This window comes from Ictalurus punctatus, chromosome 13 (genome assembly GCF_001660625.3).
Source record: "Ictalurus punctatus breed USDA103 chromosome 13, Coco_2.0, whole genome shotgun sequence".
In the NCBI taxonomy this organism is placed as follows: domain Eukaryota; kingdom Metazoa; phylum Chordata; class Actinopteri; order Siluriformes; family Ictaluridae; genus Ictalurus; species Ictalurus punctatus.
In genome coordinates, this window is record NC_030428.2 from 1,255,105 (window position 1) to 1,275,777 (window position 20,673).

The following is a 20,673-nucleotide window of genomic DNA, read 5'->3' on the forward strand; positions in this document are numbered from 1 at the left end:
CTTTAATAAATAAAAAACTGTAAATGTTGGCAAATTGCTGTAGTATGAGGAATAAAACACTTCTGGGTTGTAACCGTATCTCTGCGGCATCCTGCCATTCCGTCGTTTATTATTTGATTACATTTAGAATGATAAATGCAAGTTTTATAGTCATTTTTTTAAAAACTCTTTTAGTATTAATATATTTTTGACAAGTTTTAGTATTCATGATAATGAAGGAACTGTAAAGCCAAACTTGTTGGTATAAACAAAACTCCATTTTCTAAGGGTGCGCAAACTTTTGCACTAGACTGCATAGTTAAACACACAAAATTGCACGTTTATTTAATTTCGGAATGTTTCAAAACATTTTATTAAGCTGTTTGAATACGTTACAATAATATCAGTGCCTACAGTATTTACAGCTGAAAAAACAACAAGAAGAAAAATAAAACATATAGGACGAGTTTATTCATAAATCAAAATGCTTGCAGTGTGATTGAGAGCTCAGTAATTTCTGGCCTTCTCCGCCGTGTCCGTCGTCCCTCTTGTCCCTTTGGACGCCGTTCTGTTTTTCTGTCCTGTCTCTTCCGCCCGATGAGAACGGCAGGATGGTCTTCTTTTTCACGACGCGGGCTTCTGCGCGCTCATCACGTCCCTGTAAAAACACGCCATCGCTCACGCACTTGCCTCGACGCTCGGAAACATTTACAGCATAGATAATGTACCTCCGGAGATCTAAGACGCACCTCGTCCGAGTGATCGGAAAGACTCTGATACGGCTGCGACGATTCGGTCCTGCTGGACCTGCCGTCGTTTTTCAACTCCTCGTCCTTCCAAAAGGAAAAGAGAGACACAATATTACGAGAGATATCACGTGATCACTTACTGTGTCGACTTACGTTCAGAACGAACTGCCATAGTGTCGATTTCAAACTTAACGTACCTAACGAACTCTGTGTTTTTGTTTTGTATGTACGACCAAATATTACTGCATAAACCTGTATGTAGTTGGGTTTCATTTCCAGAATTTACAACTGAACATGAATTTACACAAGAATATCAATAAGAAAACGTACAATTCCAGTAGGGTGCCTAATGACCTTCGGTGCTTGGCCCCCTAGCGCTAGATAAAATGTTGAACTACTCAAAAAGGCGTTCACAAAAGTCTAAAGCTAATCCATAAACGAACGCTCTGAATTAGTTTCAAGGTAACCTCCGACTTGGCTGGGGATTGGCTGGAGTTCTTCGGAGAACCGGAGCCCCTTATTCTCTCACTCAACCAGGAGAAAGGCACGAACGGTGGACCAGATGAACGCGTGGAACGGCTTCCTGCTCCGTCAGGCTCCCTACAACCAATCGAGTATGATTATCTGAATAAATCCACGTGGATGCACGTGCGTGTATTCGCTTGCTTTTTCGTCGGTTCCGTACCGGTTTTCCGCGGCGTGTCTGTTGGCTCGCTCCCTCCTGACCTTCCCGTACGTGCGCCGCAAAGTGACCCTGTGCAGAGAAACGCACGAGAGCTGTTATACTCAAATAATGAGCGACCTCGTGGTGTGATGAAGCAGGCTTTCTGTTATACCGCAGCCATTTTGAATTAACTAAAGAATGATAAGTAGTACTTTTTATCCGTTTATAGTTACAGAACGGCCACAAAACAAGTCAGTCAACACTTACGCTACAGCAGCTATAAGCAGGACGTTCCTCCACCGGAAAGAATCCAGAATTCAGAATATGCACGGTATAAATATTTGTAACTCTAACATTGTGTATTATACTTAACATTGTGTTTGATTTAAAAAAAAAACAAAAACAAAAAAAACAACTCTCTCTGTACTGACCCAAGATCCAGGAAACGCCTCCTGGTCTTCTTGTCCAGCAGGACTGTCGGGCTGCTCGGCTCGTCTGACGCAATATCACGACCGTCATCTGAACACACATAATAAGACCATAATAAGACCTTACTGTACTGTAGAACACTCCGAGGACAGCGAGGAGGGTCTAACTCATGACTAGACCAGACGAACATTGAGAGTCAACACACATACGTTATACACCATCGTTTTTTCTTTATATAGACGGTGCTGCTACTCTCGCTGTGAGGCGTGTGCTCAGAGGCAGAAGGACAGGGTGGATCCACTTTTCAGCTATACTCACTGGGCATTTTGGGGAATAATACAGTGAACTACATGGAGAAAATATATTTCATCCACAATGACTTCCTCCTTCCTGCATAAAGACTTTGATATGTGAGCTTAAAGACACATGCACATGCCCATATTCGGACTTTAAGCCACGCCCGTATCTGTCTCTTACATTTCAATGCCAACCCTATATGTCCATCCTCATATACCCTGAAGCACCTTCGCATGGAAGCCTAGCAACCATTTCTAATTGAAAAAATGTTCCATTGCTGATTGCTCTTCAGCGTCTCTTTGATTGGACCACTTCCGCCATTTCGTGGGCTATTCTATTATCTACATGATCATTTTGTGAACGTTTGTTGGATGACCCGTTTGAAATCCACGAGACCGAGTCAGCTGACTTCAGAAGCAGACCTTAGCCAAGCGGGTTTGGGTTAAAAATTGGCGAACCCATCTGTTTAGAAATCTAATCAGGAAAACAAATGCTCAAATTGAGTTCTACAATGAACCGGAGATGCCACGGTTCTGCCTCTGCACGTGGTGGACCTTCATACTCAGCAAGATAGATAGTTAGACGGTCCGAGTTCAATGAGATTAACTGTGTGAATCTCTAAGTGTAGCGATTTACCAAAATTATACCTAATGCTAAAGGTTTAAAGCGTGTTTCTATTTAAAAAAATCAAAACAAACTATACTCTACGCCACTGTGTTCCACCGGTCACTCCTGTCATGCAGAAGATGTGTGCTTTGTGTTGTGTATGTTAAGATGGTGAAAACTCTCAACCTCAATTATTCAAAAGGTCTACCTTCACTCTGAGAGTACTCCCTCTGGCACAGGGGAGAATGATTCTCCTCATGTAGCTGGACTTGGTCCTTCTCACGCATGTGGGGTTGGTCCGTCTTGTGCAGGTGGGTGTGGTCCTCCTGAAGTTGGTCCCTCTTGTGCGGATGTGTGCGGTCCTCCTGGAGATGGTCCCTCCGGCGCAGGTCGGGGTGGTCCTCTCGGTGCTGTTGGATATGGTCAGCCTGTCGCGGGTGGGTGTGGTCCTCTGGGTCCAGTGGGAGATGGGCAGCCTGGTGGGGGTCAATGTGGTCCTCCTGGTGCAGTTGGGAATGGCCCCTGTGGTGTGGGTGGGAGTTCTCTTTGTGGTAACGCTTCAGATGATCCCCCTGGCACAGTTGGGAACTGTCCTCCCGGCGCTGCTGGAGATGATCCCCCTTGAGCAGGTGTGTTGGAGAGGACGGATTCAGCAAGCATGCACTCCTTCTTCTTTGTTCTTTCTTTTCGCTCTCAGCTGTGTCAAAGGTGAAGGATCTCTCCTTCCTTGCGGGAGATGAGGAAGGTTGGAGGTCAGCGAAGGGGGAGGGGCAGCGTAAGGACACGTGGAGAGGCGAGCAGGAGCCAGACAACAGGCCACTGTAGCTCTGGTGCACGTAAATGCAAAAAACCTTCGTTAGTCACACTTAACGAGCAATTTTTTGTCCTATATTAGTAAAATTACAAACACACACCTTTCCATCAAGGCTGTCTTCTCCCTCTGTGGAGCTCAGACTGTCCCGGAGACGGGACCTGGAGGGGCGGTGCCTCCTGGTTTTGATAGACAGCTGAGCTTTAGCTTTCTGTAAGCTGCTGTCCAGTCGCTCGGTCTCAGGCACCGCGTCTGTCAAATCTTACAGATTTAAAAAAAAAAAAAAAGAAGAAGAAGAAATGATTAGAATCGTTACTGTAGATGGCCAACCTGAACATGTTCAGGAAATTCTTCAGGCATCACCGCGTGCATGCCGTGAAACACGGTGATGTCGTAAAGCAGGGCCGGAGCTCTATTACGCTGTCAGCAGCCACAGATTACCAAAGTGAATGATGTAACGATATTCCACACACACACACACACACACAGTGAAGGAAGAAATTGTGGCTGAGAGATGCTTTAACAAGGTCTGAGGAATGTGAAGATCTGCCCTCAAGCCAAACTCATAAAGCATCAGAGCTGGTCCTGGATAATTCCAGCCGTATAACTTTTCAGCCTCCAGCGAGCATTAAGATCCCAAAGTCTACTAACCCGTCTCCTTCAAAAGGCGCGCTGATATACGCGAGTGCGTTATTTTACGCCGTGAACGTCGTGATGTAATCATCCCCAATTATCTTGTTCCACAGGTCCATCGCTTGGAGATCTCATGAAATATTTGACCTTGTAAAATTGGACCTTTAATTCCAGAATGTTTTTACACACACTGCTCAGCCGCCCAACGTTTTACGCTCTGACTGGATAAAGCTCGTAGGGTTGGTAGTAACGTAGCAGAGAAAACAATAAACGACGACAGCGGTGAAGATGTTGGCGGCGTGTACGGGGCTTTACCGTTCGACTCACAAATTAAAGCTGGCAGAGGGTAGATTATGAAGCCTATAAAATTTGAACAGAGTCAATTAAGAAAATTAGCCACAGCTACGGAAGAACGAGTACAGCGTCGGGAAGGGAACAAAAAAACCGATGCGAAGGTACTAATGGAGCACTGCAGGAAGAAGAGTACACGTGTACGGGATCCTGTTTCACGGTCGTATCAGTGCTCTGGGTTTGCTGATCCACTCTCCAGCCGTAACGCACTCAGTGTGTGCGAATTAAAGGCTGGGATGGTGCACTAATGGAGGAGGGGGAAGGGAAGGGAAGCGAGCGAAGAGGTCGCTCACCAAATACATCTTCTTCCGTCTCGGCCAGCGGGGTGGAGGACATGGCCATCTATCTGCAGAACAAGAGATAAATAAATAAATAAATCGTTTTACGTACGGCGGAACGCTGCACGTACAGGTCCAGTTTCTACATCAGATCCTTTGTGATTTGAATTCGCTATATTTTTTCGATTTATTATAATGATCATAAGCATATTATACCCGGCGTTTATCAAAAATTCATTTCAATGAAAAATTTTTTTTTTTTAAATGTAAAAAATTACATCGATTTTTTTTTTTTTTAAACACTTTGATTAGTGTGATCGAAAAACACCATTTATGATTTAAATTGACCATAAAGAGTAAGAATTTTTCCCTGAATAATCCTCACGATATCCAACAGTGTCCGATCTTAAAAATCGTCTAGGGATATTTCTTCGATTTAAATGATGAGGCGTTAACGATCCGTTAAATGAGGGCGCGCGAATATTTCGATGGATTCGAATTTATTGCATTTTAGCACATTTATAACTTATACCGTATGTACACTTTATAATTATAAACGTTTAAATTAAAGTAAATATATATAGTAAAATAATAGCTTTATTAGTATATGATCTTTTCCTTTAAAAATAAAGAAAGAAATGTCACTCCTGTCCTTCTGTCCAAATACAAACACACACAGGTAGTGTTGACCAGTTGGCCATATCCAGAGAGATTGGCACACACACACACACACACACACACACATGCCAACTGTGCCTGGGTGAAGGGGCCAGCAGAGTCTTCGTGCCATCTGGTACCTTCCAAATATGTAAGAATAATGAACAGTGTGACTAAACGTCAAATGCTGCGGAAATATACAGAGGAAGAGAAATCACAGATCAAATAAGCATCAGACCTTGAAACATGTCGATTATCTTCATATTTAATCTTCATGACGTCCTTATTCACACCTCTATACGTTTTATATTCTGTTGGAATACTAATGATGTTCTTTGGCTGCTATTTATTGTAGCTTATTATTGCACCTAGTGGTCAAAATTCAGAACTGCAGCAAGCACTAACAGAGACCCACTATCTCCATTTAAAGATCAATTGTAAAGATCATCAGTATCTTCATTTAAAGTTCACTGCATGTCAGATTATCTCATGCTTTTATAGTATCATTTTTAAAAGAAATTGTATCTCAAATTATCTCATGCTCTCATAGTATCTTCTTTTAAAGGTCATTGTGTGTCAGATTATCTCATGCTCTCATAGTATTTTCTTTTAAAGTTCACTGCATCTCAGAGTATCTCATGCTTTTACAATATCTTCATTTCAAGTTCGGTGCATCTCAGATCATCTCACGCTCTCATAGTATCTTCATTTTTAAAGGAAATTGTAACTCAAATTATCTCACGCTCTCATAGTATCTTCTTTTAAAGATAATCAATATCTTCATTTAAAATTCATTGTATCTCAGATTATCTCATGCTTTTATAGTGTCTTCATTTAAAGGCCATTCTATCTCAGATTATCTCATGCTTTTATAGTATCATTTTTAAAGGAAATTGAATCTCAAATTATCTCATGTTCTCACAGTATCTTCTTTTTTTAAAGGAAATTGTATCGCCGATCATCTCACGGACTCGTAGTATCTTTATTTAACGATCAAAGTGATTTAAATGAAGTAGTCCATATCTTAAGTAAACAGCTTACAGAATTGTCTAGAAGTTTTCTGTATATTTCTGTAAAACTGTATCTTTTGTTGTTGTTTTTTTTATGGAATAGAGACGGAGAGCGTTAATAGGTGGTATCTCGACACAGGGCTATATCTTTATGAAGACGTTTGTGTTAACCTTCCTAATATCTCAAAACCTTCCAACGACACGGCAGGAACTGAAGGCCTGCATTATGCACACACCAGTAGAAACTGTTCGTAGCGTAACGTTCGGATAACGTTCGGCTAACCTAAAGATGTTCGCCGGGTTCTCAGCAGTCGACGACTGCCCCTCCCCCCATAGCCAAGAGCAAGTTCAGTAATCAAGGAGTCTGTGGGGGTTAAAAATTCATGAAATTCAGGTTGCACACACACACACACACACACACACACACACACACACACACACACACACACACACACATTTGGGGACACATTTTAAAAAATGATATTACATGCAGTGTTTCTCTGTCAAGGGACTCACCTCAATTTGTATTACAATAAGCCCCCATAATGCATCAGTGCACCTCTGATACGAAGCTAGTGGCCATAAAACCACACACACACACACACACACACACACACACACACACACACACACACACACACATTTATACAACATCCCTGCTAAGTAGCTGACAGTCTGGGAAAATGCTATGGCAAACAAATCAATATGGAGATGTGCGAAGACAAAACAGAGTTCTGCACTGATCAGCAAATCTGCTCCTGCTCTCTCTGAGCAAAGAAAAAAACAAAAACGATAACGAACAAGACGAGCGACATTGCACTCCTAAACATGATCAGCTCTGACAGTATTAATACGTCATGGTTTTGTCATAACAGCTCGTTCACGGGGACATGCGAGTGAGGGAACGCCTGTTTATAGCTGCTATAACGTAAGTGAGAACGGGACGTTGTTTCGTCGACGTTCCAACACATGCTGTGATCGTTGCGAAATTGCTGTTGTATATAAAAGGAATAAATAAACCTGCGGTTATGGGGAAAGAATCAACTTCGGAGCACTTTCAGCAACTCCGCTGTTGATTATTTTCCTAAGAGCACGCTCACGGTGAGTGTTATCTATTGTGAAACACATCAGCCAACAAAACAGCAATCAAAAACGATATTTAACATCTGTGTGAATGACCTACGCGATATTTAGTGGCTCTGAAACAGTTCTACGGTCAAAAACCACATTTAATTATAGTCGAAAGGAACTATTTTAGGACAAAACCAGGTTCTATAATCGTGCTAACCAAATTTTCTTAGATGGAGCAGATTCTTTATTTTTATCCTCAAGCAAATGAAACATTCTTTAAAAAGAAAAAAATAACAATACCTTTAGAGAGATGTAGTAGTTAAGAGCTCCCATGTAGTTCCCGTTTGCTGCGCTGAAGGCACCACAAAATCATACATTTTTCATTGAAGCAAATGGACGAAAGCGAGAGAGAGAGAGAGAGAGAGAGAGAGAGAGGGAGAGAATGAAAGAAGTGAGGGACCCCACCTCTGGTTAGAAGCGCTGTCCCACAGAGTTGCTCATATGCCTGACTTGCTGATTAGATCTCAAACTGATTCATTCATTTACAATCACACACACACACACACACACGTACAAACACACACTCTGCGAGACAAGAGGAGCATCAGGGTTCAGGACAACAGCTCTGTTCACACCCAAAGGCTGTGATGAAATGATGTGTGGGGGAGCGAGAGAGAGAGAGAGAGAGAGAATGGAGGAGGGGTAACATAATGTATGTCCATGAATCAGTCCATCCTCTATTTCCACTTAAAGACTACCTCACTGATGGGAAATTCTGCTCTTTTTTCTGCACTTGAGAGTCAATTAGAGTTGATTCTTTCGGCTCCCGAACGGCTCCTTGCCATTTCCCCCCCTAAGTAATCTTTTTGAATAAATAAAACTAAATAATAAACCCAGCAAGGTGGTACACAATCCTGAATACCACATGCTGATGAATTTTCTCCGAGAGGATCATCGTTTCCTTTTGTCCTTCAGCTCACCTGAACGAGCAAATGTATAAAATCACACAGATACGGGCCGAGAGCTTCGGTTAACGTTCACGTCAGACATCAGAATGGGGGAAAACACGTGATCTCAGTGACTTTGACTGTGGCGTGGCGTTGCATGTTCTGCCTTTATTTAAGATGAGGTCTCTAAAGGTTAGACGAGTTTGACGTTGGAATGATTGAGATAACCCATAACTCACGAGGCTCCTCCCCCAGGATCTACGGTTGCGCGTATATAGCGTCTATCGCTGCTCTCACACTGTTGGAATCGGAATTACCCTAATTACTAGATGACAACCCGGACACTCTACTCTGAGATGCTCACGTCCTCGGACTGGGAATTACGAGTTTCAACACTATTGGCAACACTATTAACGCCTTAATGAATCCGTGTGAGATGATGTCGTCGACGGCTGCGAAATATGTACGTATGTCGAAATACATACGTATGTGTTTCGTTTATTTTCAGATTAATCTTGCATCATTAAGACATTAATAATAGTCGATTATACGGATTATTACAAAGAAATAGGTGGTGCGAGTCAGCGCTCTTGGAAAATTCCTAGTTTACAAGTTGTGATTGCGAGTTCTACGAGGACGAGAACACTTTCTTGAACGCGGCTTTAAAATGTCTTTTAAAAACATAAACAAGGTTTCCGGCCCGGAAATCACGTTGTCCAATCGGGGTTTCTCGGCGAATTAACACACTTTCATTAAGACTAAAGCTTGGGTTATTGTTTTAAACATGCTCTACATAGCTTTCATGGTTATTTGTAAAAGTAAGGACATTAAAAAAAAAATAAAAATACTAATGCACCTTTAAACCAGGTTTGTGGCGATAAACCGCAAGGAGCCGTTTGGTAGCCGAAAGAGTCGACTCTTCATGATGAGCCGAGTCGATTGATTGAATCATTGGAAAGATTCGGAGTTCCCAGCACGATTATTTATATACGTGTGTGTGTGTGTGTTTTGTGATTTAAAAAAAATGTCTTTACATTATAAAAACAACTGGTAGAAATCAATAAAATGGTCGTTCTTTAATAAAAACAAAACAGTGATGCCGCGTGGACCCGCCTCCTCTCTACTCTGATTGGTTAATCCGTTGTGGCGGGAGGAAGTGCTGCGTTTGGTTTGAAATTTAAAAGTAACTTGAGCTCGCGCTGGTGCGGTTAGTTAGCAGGCGTTGAGTTTGAGGTAGCGGCGTAAACACTAACGATAATTCAAATAAGTCCAAAACGGTTTTTTTAAAAGTGTATTTTAGCAACAGGAATTTTGTCGGTTCTGTACCGGCAGGTTAGTGTTTAAATTACTTAATAACAGGAATTATTCGACGTTTAAAGGCAGCTCCGACCGCCTGAGGTAATGGCCGCAACGGAAGCACCACTGAAGGTAAAAAATTACAGTTTATATGCAGAATGTCGTGTTCATTTTATTGGAAAGGAATTCCTTTGGAGTTAAAAAGCAAATTTAATTCTATTTTTCCTCATACTGGTGCCTGTGTAAGTAAATAGCAGTGAGTTACTGAACTGAATGAAATCGACTTGGCATCAATATTACAAACCATTCTGTAGTACTGATGCTACAAACTAAATAGTGCAAAAGAACTTAATGTGCGGCTACGTCCAAGGTATACTTCACGTTTTACGCGTGACGCAGAGTACGCGCGTACTGTACGCGTATTTAATTCTTTTGCGCTATTTAGTTGCTCCACAAGATGGTAACAGTGACCCAGTGCCGTTGATCCTTGCAGAAAAAAACATTTGTATAATTCTAGCATTAAAAAGAATATGGATGTTAATCAAGCGAGAGATTTGCCCAAGCATTGTTCTTCGTGTTGTTGTGATTCGTCTTCGTTATTGTCCTTCCACACCAGAAGACCTGCTTTACTGCTCTGAACTGACTCTTGTAGGCCAGGAGGTGTAGTGGAAGTTGACGTAACGCGCATGCGTCGACCGCCTGCGTACGCGCAAAGGCTATGCGTACGACTGTGCGCATACGCTTAAAAAAAATACTTAGGCATACTTCGAACCCCATCACACCAAGAGTGTTTGTCTTGTACCACAGCAATTTACTGATGTGTCTCCTCAGGCTTTGTTCGAGAACAAGGGCCCAAGCAAAGTGAAGAAGAATGCAGAGCACCTCTCCGTGGAGCGCATCTACCAGAAGAAGACGCAGCTGGAGCACATCCTGCTCCGGCCGGACACCTACATCGGGTCCGTGGAGCCTGTCAAGCAGGTACGAGCGAAGGTCTTCGAAGTGATTTGCAAGCGTTTTGTCTGTCCGTGTGGCTAAATATGGGCGCGTGGTATTGACCTGTTGTTGTGTTTCAGCAAATGTGGGTGTTTGATGAAGTGGTCGGGATGAACTGCAGGGACATCACGTATGTTCCCGGCCTCTACAAGATCTTTGACGAGATCCTAGGTACGCGTCCGCACCAACCCCAATTACCGAATTCCGTATATTTTTAACGATGTTTTATTTTTATATATTTAAATATACTTACGTTGAAGTCAATATTAGTGATGCATAGAATACCGTAATTCCTGGAGTTTTACGTCTACCGTAAACAAACTCCTGGCGCATTATGTTTGGGCTAATTTTTAAAGTACGTTTAAAAAAAAATTTTTTAAAACAACTTCACGTTTTGTTTTTTTTTTTGTTTTTTTAGTCAATGCTGCGGATAACAAGCAGAGGGACAGCAGTATGAACTGTATCAAGATCACCATTGACCCGTGAGTGTTGTAATCCACGTCTTTACACGTGTACGGGTTCATAAATGTACAATGCAAAAAATACAAATGTAACCGTATTACCCGGACTGAAATGTTTTTTTCTTTCTTGTTGTTATTTTTATGCAACACCAGAGAGAACAACACCATCAGCATCTGGAACAATGGGAAAGGCATTCCTGTGGTGGAGCACAAAGTGGAGAAGGTGTACGTGCCGGCTCTCATCTTCGGCCAGCTGCTCACCTCCAGCAACTACGACGACGACCAGAAGAAGGTCACGGGTACGACACGGACACTATCTGACAACACGGTCACACCATGGAGCTGTGAGATATACTTAATCCTTATGGATGGCTCTCTTTCTCTCTGTGTGTGTGTGTGTGTGTGTGTGTGTGTGAGACTAGGTGGCCGTAACGGATACGGCGCCAAGCTGTGCAACATCTTCAGCACCAAGTTCACCGTGGAGACAGCGTGCAGGGAGTCCAAGCACTGCTTTAAACAGGTCTGAAGCCCCAGTTTTATTTAACTCGTCCACGACCTGTTTCTCGAACGTTCCACAACACGAACGAATAAAATGTGTTCTAGCACGCTATGGGAACGTTATAGAACGTTACGGGAACATTTTGGGAATGTTACGGGAACGTTGCAGAATAATATGGGAACATTTTCGGATCGTTATAAAATGGCACCCTTATAAAACATTGTGGGAGTGTTTTTATTCCTTTCTCGCTAAAATTCCAACAGTTTGAAATGATATTAGATTGAACGAAAGTCACGAACGCTGAGTCTCTGCTGTTTACGTATCGCACGATCCGCAGACGTGGTACGACAACATGGGCCGTGCGGGCGAGTCCAAAATCAAGCCGTTCAGCGGCGATGACTACACGTGCATCACCTTCCAGCCTGATCTGTCCAAGTTCAAGATGGAGTCTCTGGACCGTGACACGGTGGCGCTGCTGACCAGGCGAGCGTATGACATCGCCGGCTCCACCAGAGGCGTCAAGGTGTACCTCAACGGCACCAAGCTGCCTGTAAGTGCCCTTCCTCCTTTTCTCCTGTGTGCGTTCGTACCTTCAGATCACCTCCCCAACACGTCTGTTTTTAATCGCGCGTTTCAGGTGAACGGGTTCCGCAGCTACGTAGACCTGTACGTGAACGGCAGGACGGACGAGACTGGTTCTCCGCTCACCGTAGTGCACGAGGTGGTGAACCCGCGCTGGGAGGTCTGTCTCACCATGAGTGAGAAGGGCTTCCAGCAAGTCAGCTTCGTCAACAGCATCGCCACCACCAAGGTACACACGATGTGCAGCTGCTTTAACAGCTGCGTCGCTCCAGCTATAGAGTACACTTGTTAAAACTCTGTGTGTGTGTTTCAGGGTGGAAGACACACAGACTATGTGGCCGACCAGATCGTAACCAAAATGATCGAGGTGGTGAAGAAGAAGAACAAGGGCGGTGTTGCAGTCAAGCCGTTCCAGGTAACTCGAAACACTGTGTTCTAGATCGACCGCCGTTTTAACTCTGAAACACGGAGCTTTATCTCTCTCTCTCTCTGTGTGTGTGTGTGTGTGTGTCAGGTGAAGAACCACATGTGGCTGTTTGTGAACTGCCTGATCGAGAACCCCAGCTTCGACTCACAGACCAAAGAGAACATGACGCTGCAGCAGAAGAGCTTCGGCTCCACCTGTACACTCGGCGAGAAGTTCATTAAACAGGTCTCACACACACATGCACGCGTCCTTTTGTATTGGAACATAATGGAGTGTTTAATGAGCGAGCAATAACATAAAAACTGTGTGTGTGTTAGTAAGCGCTCTTTCTCCGTTGTCAGGCGAACAGCTGCGGCATCGTGGAGAGCGTGATGAACTGGGTGAAGTTTAAAGCTCAGACTCAGCTCAACAAGAAGTGCTCGGCTGTCAAACACACCAAGATCAAGGGCGTGCCCAAACTGGACGACGCCAACGACGCAGGTACAGGCGCCGTGCATCTGATACCTTTACGATTCGTCCGTCCTTGTGTGTATGTGGACAGATAGCCACTGCTAATGTGTGTGTGTGTGTGTGTGTGTGTGTGTGTGTGTGTGTGTTTAGGTGGTAAGAACTCGGCCGGCTGCACTCTGATCCTCACAGAGGGAGACTCGGCCAAGACCCTGGCCGTGTCCGGACTGGGCGTGGTGGGCCGCGATCGCTACGGCGTTTTCCCCTTGCGTGGAAAAATGCTCAACGTGCGGGAGGCTTCGCACAAACAGGTCTGAACACACACAGATACACTGTTGCACTGGTTCAGACCTCTACACGTACGCTTATGGTATTGTGTGTGTGTGTGTGTGTGTGTGTGTGTGTGTGTGTGTGTGTTGCAGATCATGGAGAACGCCGAGATCAACAACATCATCAAGATCCTGGGTCTGCAGTACAGGAAGAACTACAGCGACCCCGAGTCGCTCAAGACGCTGCGCTACGGCAGGCTCATGATCATGACTGATCAGGTCGGCCGCCGTCTCATCACGCTTCGCCTTATAGCGCCGTTCCGATGTTTTTTTTTTTTTTCTCTCGTTATAACACGCTGTGTTTTTCCCCCACTTCAGGATCAGGATGGCTCACACATCAAAGGGCTTCTCATCAACTTCATCCACCACAACTGGCCCTCGCTGCTGCACCACAACTTCCTGGAGGAGTTCATCACGCCCATCATCAAGGTATACAGCTAAACAGTCCCAGTTATCCGCGTCCGCCATCGTCTCTGAATCGCTCCGTCAGGTGTTTACGTGCTCTGTCTGTCCGCAGGCGTCGAATAAGAAGCAGTCGCTCTCCTTTTACAGCATCCCAGAGTTCACCGAGTGGAAAGACAAGCAGAGCAACCTGAAATCATGGAGGATCAAGTACTACAAAGGTTTGTCCCTAAGAACCTGCGGTAGTCCGGCGCTAAACGTAAGCAGCAGCGGGTCTTTTTCTCTTCGATCGTGTTCCGCACGGGATACGGGGGCGGGGTCGTGAAGGAATCACGGTGATGGGTCTCAATGTGTGTGTCACGTCTTGTTTTTGTTGGGTTTTACGTGTAATCCTATATGGAACTCTTTAACTCTTAGATTTTTGGAGAAATGGTGTACTCGATCTGACCTGGTTTTTGATTGTTGTTTTCCCCCTCCCCCCCTTTTCAGGTTTGGGTACAAGCACAGCCCAGGAGGCTAAAGAGTATTTCTCGGACATGCCGAGACACCGCATCCCGTTTAAATACTCCGGGCCCGCCGACGACGAGGCCATCACCCTTGTAATCACACCCACTTTTTAAAAAAAAAACTTGTGTACACTCGTTCTCGACACACTTTATTTATTTATTTATTTATTTATTTATTTATTTATTTATTTTTATTTTCCTCCAGGCCTTTAGTAAGAAGAAAGTGGAAGAGAGAAAGGAGTGGCTCACCAGCTTCATGATCAACAGGCGACAGCGCCGCGAGCACAACCTGCCCGAGGTCAGGACTGCTACGATTACACGTGCGCAAAGATTGCTTTCGGTTGTGTGAAAATGCTAGTTTTGTAATTGTGTGTATGTGTGAGAGCAGGAGTATCTGTATGGGAAGGAGACCACGTCGCTCACCTACAGAGACTTTGTCAACAAGGAGCTAGTGCTTTTCTCCAACTCGGACAACGAGCGTTCTATCCCGTGTCTGGTGGACGGTGAGACGTTCTATGTTTTATTATTAAACCATCAAGGATATGCTGATTCACTGAAGGGGAAAGGACGTGTGACCTTTAAATATTAATATTAGTGTGTGTGTGTGTGTGTGTGTGTGTGTGTGTGTGTGTGTGTGTCAGGTCTGAAGCCGGGCCAGCGGAAGGTGATGTTCTGCTGCATGAAGCGAAATGATAAACGTGAGGTGAAGGTGGCTCAGCTCGCCGGTTCTGTCGCCGAGATGTCTGCCTACCACCACGGAGAGGTCAGGGTTTTTTAACTATATAATTCTTTTAAATATAATGTGTTGTCTGGATTATGATGGGATATAAATAAGCAAAGTAAAATTCTTGTGTGTGTTTAGACTTCTCTGATGATGACCATCGTGGGTCTGGCCCAGAACTTTGTAGGCAGCAACAATCTGAACCTGTTGCAGCCCCTGGGGCAGTTCGGTACACGCCTTCACGGTGGCAAAGACTCCGCCAGCCCCAGATACATCTTCACCATGCTCAGGTACACGCACACACGAGCGCTCACACATACACGCGCGCACACACACACACACTCTTCTTGATCTGTATTGTAGCTGCATGTCTGCTCTCGTGCTGTAGTTCTCTGACTCGGCTGCTTTTCCCCCCCGTGGACGACAACCTGCTGAAGTACAACTACGACGACAACGTACGCGTGGAGCCCGAGTGGTACGTTCCCATCATCCCGCTCGTCCTGGCCAACGGCGCCGATGGCATCGGGACGGGCTGGGCCAGCCGCCTCCCCAACTACGACGTGCGCGAGATCGTCAGCAACATACACCGCATGCTCGACGGCCAGGAGCCTCAGCCCATGGTCCGTAACGTCTCGTCTCGCCATGTTGGCGTATTATCTGTCCGTTATATCACATCCTGCAGAATTACTATTTTTAAAAATTTTTTGTTCGTTCTTCTCCACGTCATGCAGTTGCCCAGTTATAAGGGCTTTAAAGGAACGATCGAGGAGCTGACTACCAACCAGTACATGAACAGTGGCGAGGTGGCCATCATCGACGAGACCACCATCGAGATCTCAGAGCTGCCCGTAAAAACCTGGACTCAGGTCGGTCCTTTTTCCCCGAGCGTTTCCTTTCCTAGACTCCGCCCTAAATCATGCTTCAGCTGCATATAGCCGTGATGATAAATTATAGTAGTCGATTATGTTACTTTACGTGTGTGTTCCTGCCCCCTTTAGACGTACAAAGAGAACGTGCTGGAGGTGATGATGAACGGCTCAGATAAGGTTCCCGCCCTGATCACCGATTATAAAGAGTACCACACGGACACCACCGTGCGCTTCGTGGTCAAAATGACGGAGGAGAGGCTGCGCGAGGCCGAGGCGGCGGGCTTGCACAAAGTCTTCAAGCTCCAGAGCCCGCTAACCTGCAACTCCATGGTAAAGACGGGATGCACTTCCTTCCTGCTGATGTGTGTAAATGTGATTATCTCCTCGGTTGTTCTTTCTAAACGTCCCTCTTGACATGTTACAGGTGCTGTTTGACCACGTGGGGAGCCTGAAGAAGTACGAGACGGTGCAGGACATCATGAAGGACTTCTTCGAGCTGCGTCTGAAGTACTACGTGCTGAGGAAGGACTGGCTGCTCGGCATGCTGGGAGCCGAAAACGCCAAGCTCTCCAACCAGGCGCGCTTCATTCTGGAGAAGATCCAGGGCACGCTCGTGATCGGTGAGGGGGTTTGTTCGTTCAAACGGGAGCGTTTGCACGCTGTCCCTGTTCTGTCTGTGTCGAGGAGTTAGGAGGTTACCTGGTGTTCGTTTTTATTTATTCCAGAGAACAAGCCCAAGAAGCAGCTGATCTGCATGCTGCAGGAGATGGGCTACGACTCGGATCCTGTTAAAGCCTGGAAACAATCCCAGGAGAAGGTGTGCGCGCTCTCTCTCTCTCTCTCTCTCTCTCTCTCTCTCTCTCTCTCTCTCTCACACTCTATCTCTAATGGAGGGATACGAAAACGAATGCAGTCTCGCCTTTTCTTTCTTTCAACTGTAAATGTCTTGCGTGTTTTCGTTCCAGGAAGTGGAGGAAGAAGCGAGCGACGAAGACGAGGAGAAGGAAAAAGAGGAGGAGACGTCAGGACCGGACTATAATTACCTCCTGAGCATGCCCATGTGGTTCCTCACTAAAGAGAAGAAAGACGAGCTGTGCAAGCAGAGAGACGCGAAGGTAACCGACCACGCGAGGGACGCGAGCGGAACCGTTTAAACATGCGCCGATAAACCTGCATCAAGCACACTAGTTTTTTTTTTTCGGTTCTAGATGAATGAGTTGAACGTGTTGGAGAAGAAGTCTCCTACAGATCTGTGGAAGGAGGATCTCGCCGCCTTTACCTTGGAGCTCGAGGTGGGTGTGTTGCAGTAACCTAAAAAGAATACGGCGTCTTTGTATATAATCCCGCGCGGAAGCGGAATATCTTTAAAGGTGTTTGAATACGATGAAAACGCCGTGTGGCGCTGTTATCGGTTCAATTGTTTTCGATTTAAGAAACCACGTTATTTTGCCGCAGCGCGTGGAGCAGGCCGAGCGAGACGCCCAGGTCTCGGTCGCCCAGGTCAAGACCAAAGGGGGCCGGGCTAAGGTGGTGAAGGTGAAAAACGAGACCATGCCCACTCCTCAGGGCCGACGCGTCATTCCACGCATCACCAGCGCCATGAAGGGCCAGGCTGTCAAAAAGGTCGTAGCCAGGAAGGGCAAAGCCAAGGCGGGCGAGAGCGACGGCAGCGGCATGGTGATTAAGATGGAGTTCGGTGGTGGTGAGGACGAGGAACTTCAGGAGATGGGACTCGCCGCTCGTCTCACCAAAAAGGCCAAGAAGGAACCCAAAGAGAAAGGTACTCGGTGAAAAGGGAACGTATTACCATGTTAAAATATGTGAATTTGGAGTTGTGTGTGTGTGTGTGTGTATGTGTATATGTGTGTATATATGTATGTGTGTGTGTATATATGTGTATGTGTATATATATGTATGTGTGTATGTATATGTGTGTGTATGCGCGTGCGCGTTTTATTTACTTATTTATTTATATATTTCAGTTTCTAAGTCAGGGAAGCAGACCACGCTGCAGTTTAAACCTGTCAAGAAGGAGAAGAAGAAAAAGAACACTTGGTCGTCTGACGAGGAGGAGGAGGAGGAGAGCGAGGAAGAAGGTTCGGACGTGTCCGGAGATGCAGGCGACGTGGCTCCTAGAGTGCGGCCCGGCAGAAAAGCTAACGGTAACTTAACACGCGCTCGCTGATCCGTCAGAAGGCGTCGATTAGTTTTCTATAACGGCGGCGTAGGTTTATATTAAACACGCACGGTCTTATACATTCTCGTTTCTCCCGTGTGTGTGTGTGTGTGTGTGTGTGTGTGTGTGATTTTGTAGATTATTATTATTATTATTATTATTATTATTATTATTTAGATGTGAATTTGTGTGTTTCAGCTGGTGTGAAGTACTGCCTGTCTGACAGCGAGGAGGAATTTAAGAACTGGGAAGGTTTAGGCAAAAAGAAAGCTCGAGCAGTTGTTGAGGAGGATGATGATGATGATGATGATGACATGTTCGTCCCAGAACCCAGCGAGAGTGAGCAGGACTCACCTGCTCCGCCTCCACTGTGAGTCTTCATCCTCACCTCATGGTTCATGTCTCTCTCTTCACTGCTTTCCCTGTAACTGTTCCTTCGGTCATAACGCCCCCAAATCCTCTTACAGGAGAAAAACCCAGCCAAAAACAAAGGACGAGAAGGAGGCGGTGAAGAGCACGCTCACCTGTAAGTGACTCACCTGAGGAGTTTGCAGATTTGTCACTTGTCGTTTTTTTTTTCTCTCGCTAACGCCTACACGCGTGTGCACACAGCTGAAAGCAGCGCCGCTTCTAAACTTCCGCCCAAGCCCAAAGAGAAAGCGGCGAGGAAACCTGCGGCGAAGAAGACTACGACTGCCGCGGCGTCCAGAAAGAAAGGAACGGCGACAGGTACGTTGGGTTTTTACTCGAAACGTAGAGTAGACCCATCAGTCCTGAAGATGTCGGGGGGGGATACTCCGTAACAGCTTAACATCTGTCTGTTAGACAGCGTTGAGACTGGAGACTCCTTCCGTAAGATGTTTAATAAACTTTTTGTTTTTCCCATACAAGTCCCTGCGAAAGGGGTGTTGCTATAGAAACCATTAGAAAGCATTAGATGTTTAGTATTAGCGTGTCAACATAAACCTGTGATTTTTGCATTTCTCTTTACTTGAGGCTCGAATCCAAGATCGAACAGAAATAAAGTATTGAGATCTTGTAAGCGATGAGCATGATCGTATCGCTCACATTGCGGTTGTTCGTGTAGATGTGAAGCAGCCATCGATCCTCGACGCGCTGTCCAAACCCGCCGCCGCTAAAAAGAGCACGGCCGCAAAACCTCAGACCTCCAGTGACTCCGGAAACTCCGACCCCGCACCGGCAGCCAAAAAAGCAGCAGCAGCGCGCAAGAGGAAGACGGTGCTGAGCAGCGACGAGTCGGACAGCGACTCGGACGGAGGAAACCTCATGGCCCGCCTCAAAGGCAAGGCCGCAGCTGCAGGAAAGGTACGTCTCGGTATAACACGGTATAACCATTTCACCGGCGGTTATCTAACCTGTGCATCGTACAGCTCTCACAATCCTCGAAATAGCGTGTGTGATGTAGCCTCTAATAATCACTGACACTCCACTGGTTTATAACTGCTTTTGAGTAGTTGAGGTTTCATTCTATTCAAGAAATCGGCTAATAATTAAAAAATGAACGTAATATTAACCTATACATGTACTATAAGAACTAAATATCCTCCTGGGTTATGATTTCCACCACTGTTTTAAAACTAACTAAATAAATAAACTAAAATCTGACCTCCTGGCTGTACACTGAGAACCCACTGACCCCAAATCCATCTGCTTTGCTGTGTTTAGAAAAGCAAGCGGGGCGACGACGAGAGCTTTTCTTTGGACGTGACGTCCTCCGGCGTGGCCCCGAGGAGCAAAACGGCACGCAGCACAAAACCGGTCACCTACGTGCTGGACTCTGACTCGGACAGTGACTTTTAACCTGTTTACCGTCACCTCGCGGTGCCAGAATGAAGCTAACGTTGTACATGCGTTTTTAAACCTTCAGTATTCGGTTTCATTTCCTTTTTAGTGTCGCAGCATCACGTTTTAAAGCTTCTGGGGGAAAAGTCGAATATTGATGTGGAAGATTTTTAAGTGTTTTGAGGAGCTGTTTGTCTGTCTTGTAAATATTTCCTGTTTTGCTTTTTCTACTAAACATTTTTCCAAAATAAAACCAATAAACTTTGCTTCAGCTGTCTCTTGACCTCTGTTAGCAGGAAATGTTTTTCCAAAGCTGAATTTTGTCCTATAAGAGCATGTCCCCGTGCTTTATTCCTCTTGTATTGTAGCGATTCTTTAACGGTACATCCTTTTTATTCCATTTATAGCTTTATTTCATGTGGAACGTCCACGGAACAAGTAAATGGTATCCTCGGACTTTCAGAAAACGTAGTTACAGCTTTACCTCAGGCTGTTAGAAAGCACCGAGACTGGAGACTCCTTCCATAACCGTTTAATAAACAATAAAAAATACAACTAGCATGTTAATATAAACCTGTGGTTTGCAGCTGTGCTTCTGTCAGACCTGTTGCTATTAAAACAATTAATCAACACCCTGACCAATCAGAATGCAGAGTTCTAGTTGATATAGTGGAGGTGTG

At 45.2% G+C, this 20,673-nt stretch overlaps 2 protein-coding genes across 2 annotated transcripts; one reads left to right on the forward strand and one right to left on the reverse strand.

Moving 5' to 3' along the window:
- Positions 1–366: 366 nt before the first annotated feature.
- Positions 367–8,187, reverse strand: samd14 (sterile alpha motif domain containing 14). The gene is made up of 10 exons (XM_017483818.3): positions 8,001–8,187; positions 7,836–7,887; positions 4,813–4,865; positions 3,639–3,796; positions 2,933–3,551; positions 1,824–1,911; positions 1,414–1,482; positions 1,196–1,328; positions 729–812; positions 367–637 (listed from the first exon to the last, which is right to left on the reverse strand). The coding sequence occupies exons 3-10, from the start codon at positions 4,859–4,861 to the stop codon at positions 452–454; spliced, it is 1,386 nt and encodes a 461-aa protein (XP_017339307.1). The 5' UTR covers positions 4,862–4,865; positions 7,836–7,887; positions 8,001–8,187; the 3' UTR covers positions 367–451.
- Positions 8,188–9,667: 1,480 nt separating this feature from the next.
- Positions 9,668–20,259, forward strand: top2a (DNA topoisomerase II alpha). Its single transcript, XM_017483814.3, has 34 exons — positions 9,668–9,910; positions 10,610–10,756; positions 10,852–10,942; positions 11,190–11,253; positions 11,386–11,531; positions 11,655–11,752; positions 12,069–12,281; positions 12,369–12,542; positions 12,627–12,728; positions 12,828–12,965; positions 13,082–13,220; positions 13,341–13,498; positions 13,610–13,735; positions 13,835–13,945; positions 14,034–14,139; positions 14,408–14,517; positions 14,630–14,722; positions 14,813–14,927; positions 15,066–15,187; positions 15,287–15,435; positions 15,534–15,765; positions 15,877–16,011; positions 16,144–16,344; positions 16,439–16,634; positions 16,740–16,831; positions 16,980–17,129; positions 17,223–17,306; positions 17,470–17,794; positions 17,997–18,176; positions 18,389–18,560; positions 18,658–18,716; positions 18,803–18,919; positions 19,278–19,516; positions 19,877–20,259. Exons 1-34 carry the CDS (start codon positions 9,884–9,886, stop codon positions 20,009–20,011), a joined length of 4,746 nt encoding a protein of 1,581 aa, XP_017339303.1. The 5' UTR covers positions 9,668–9,883; the 3' UTR covers positions 20,012–20,259.
- Positions 20,260–20,673: the final 414 nt, after the last annotated feature.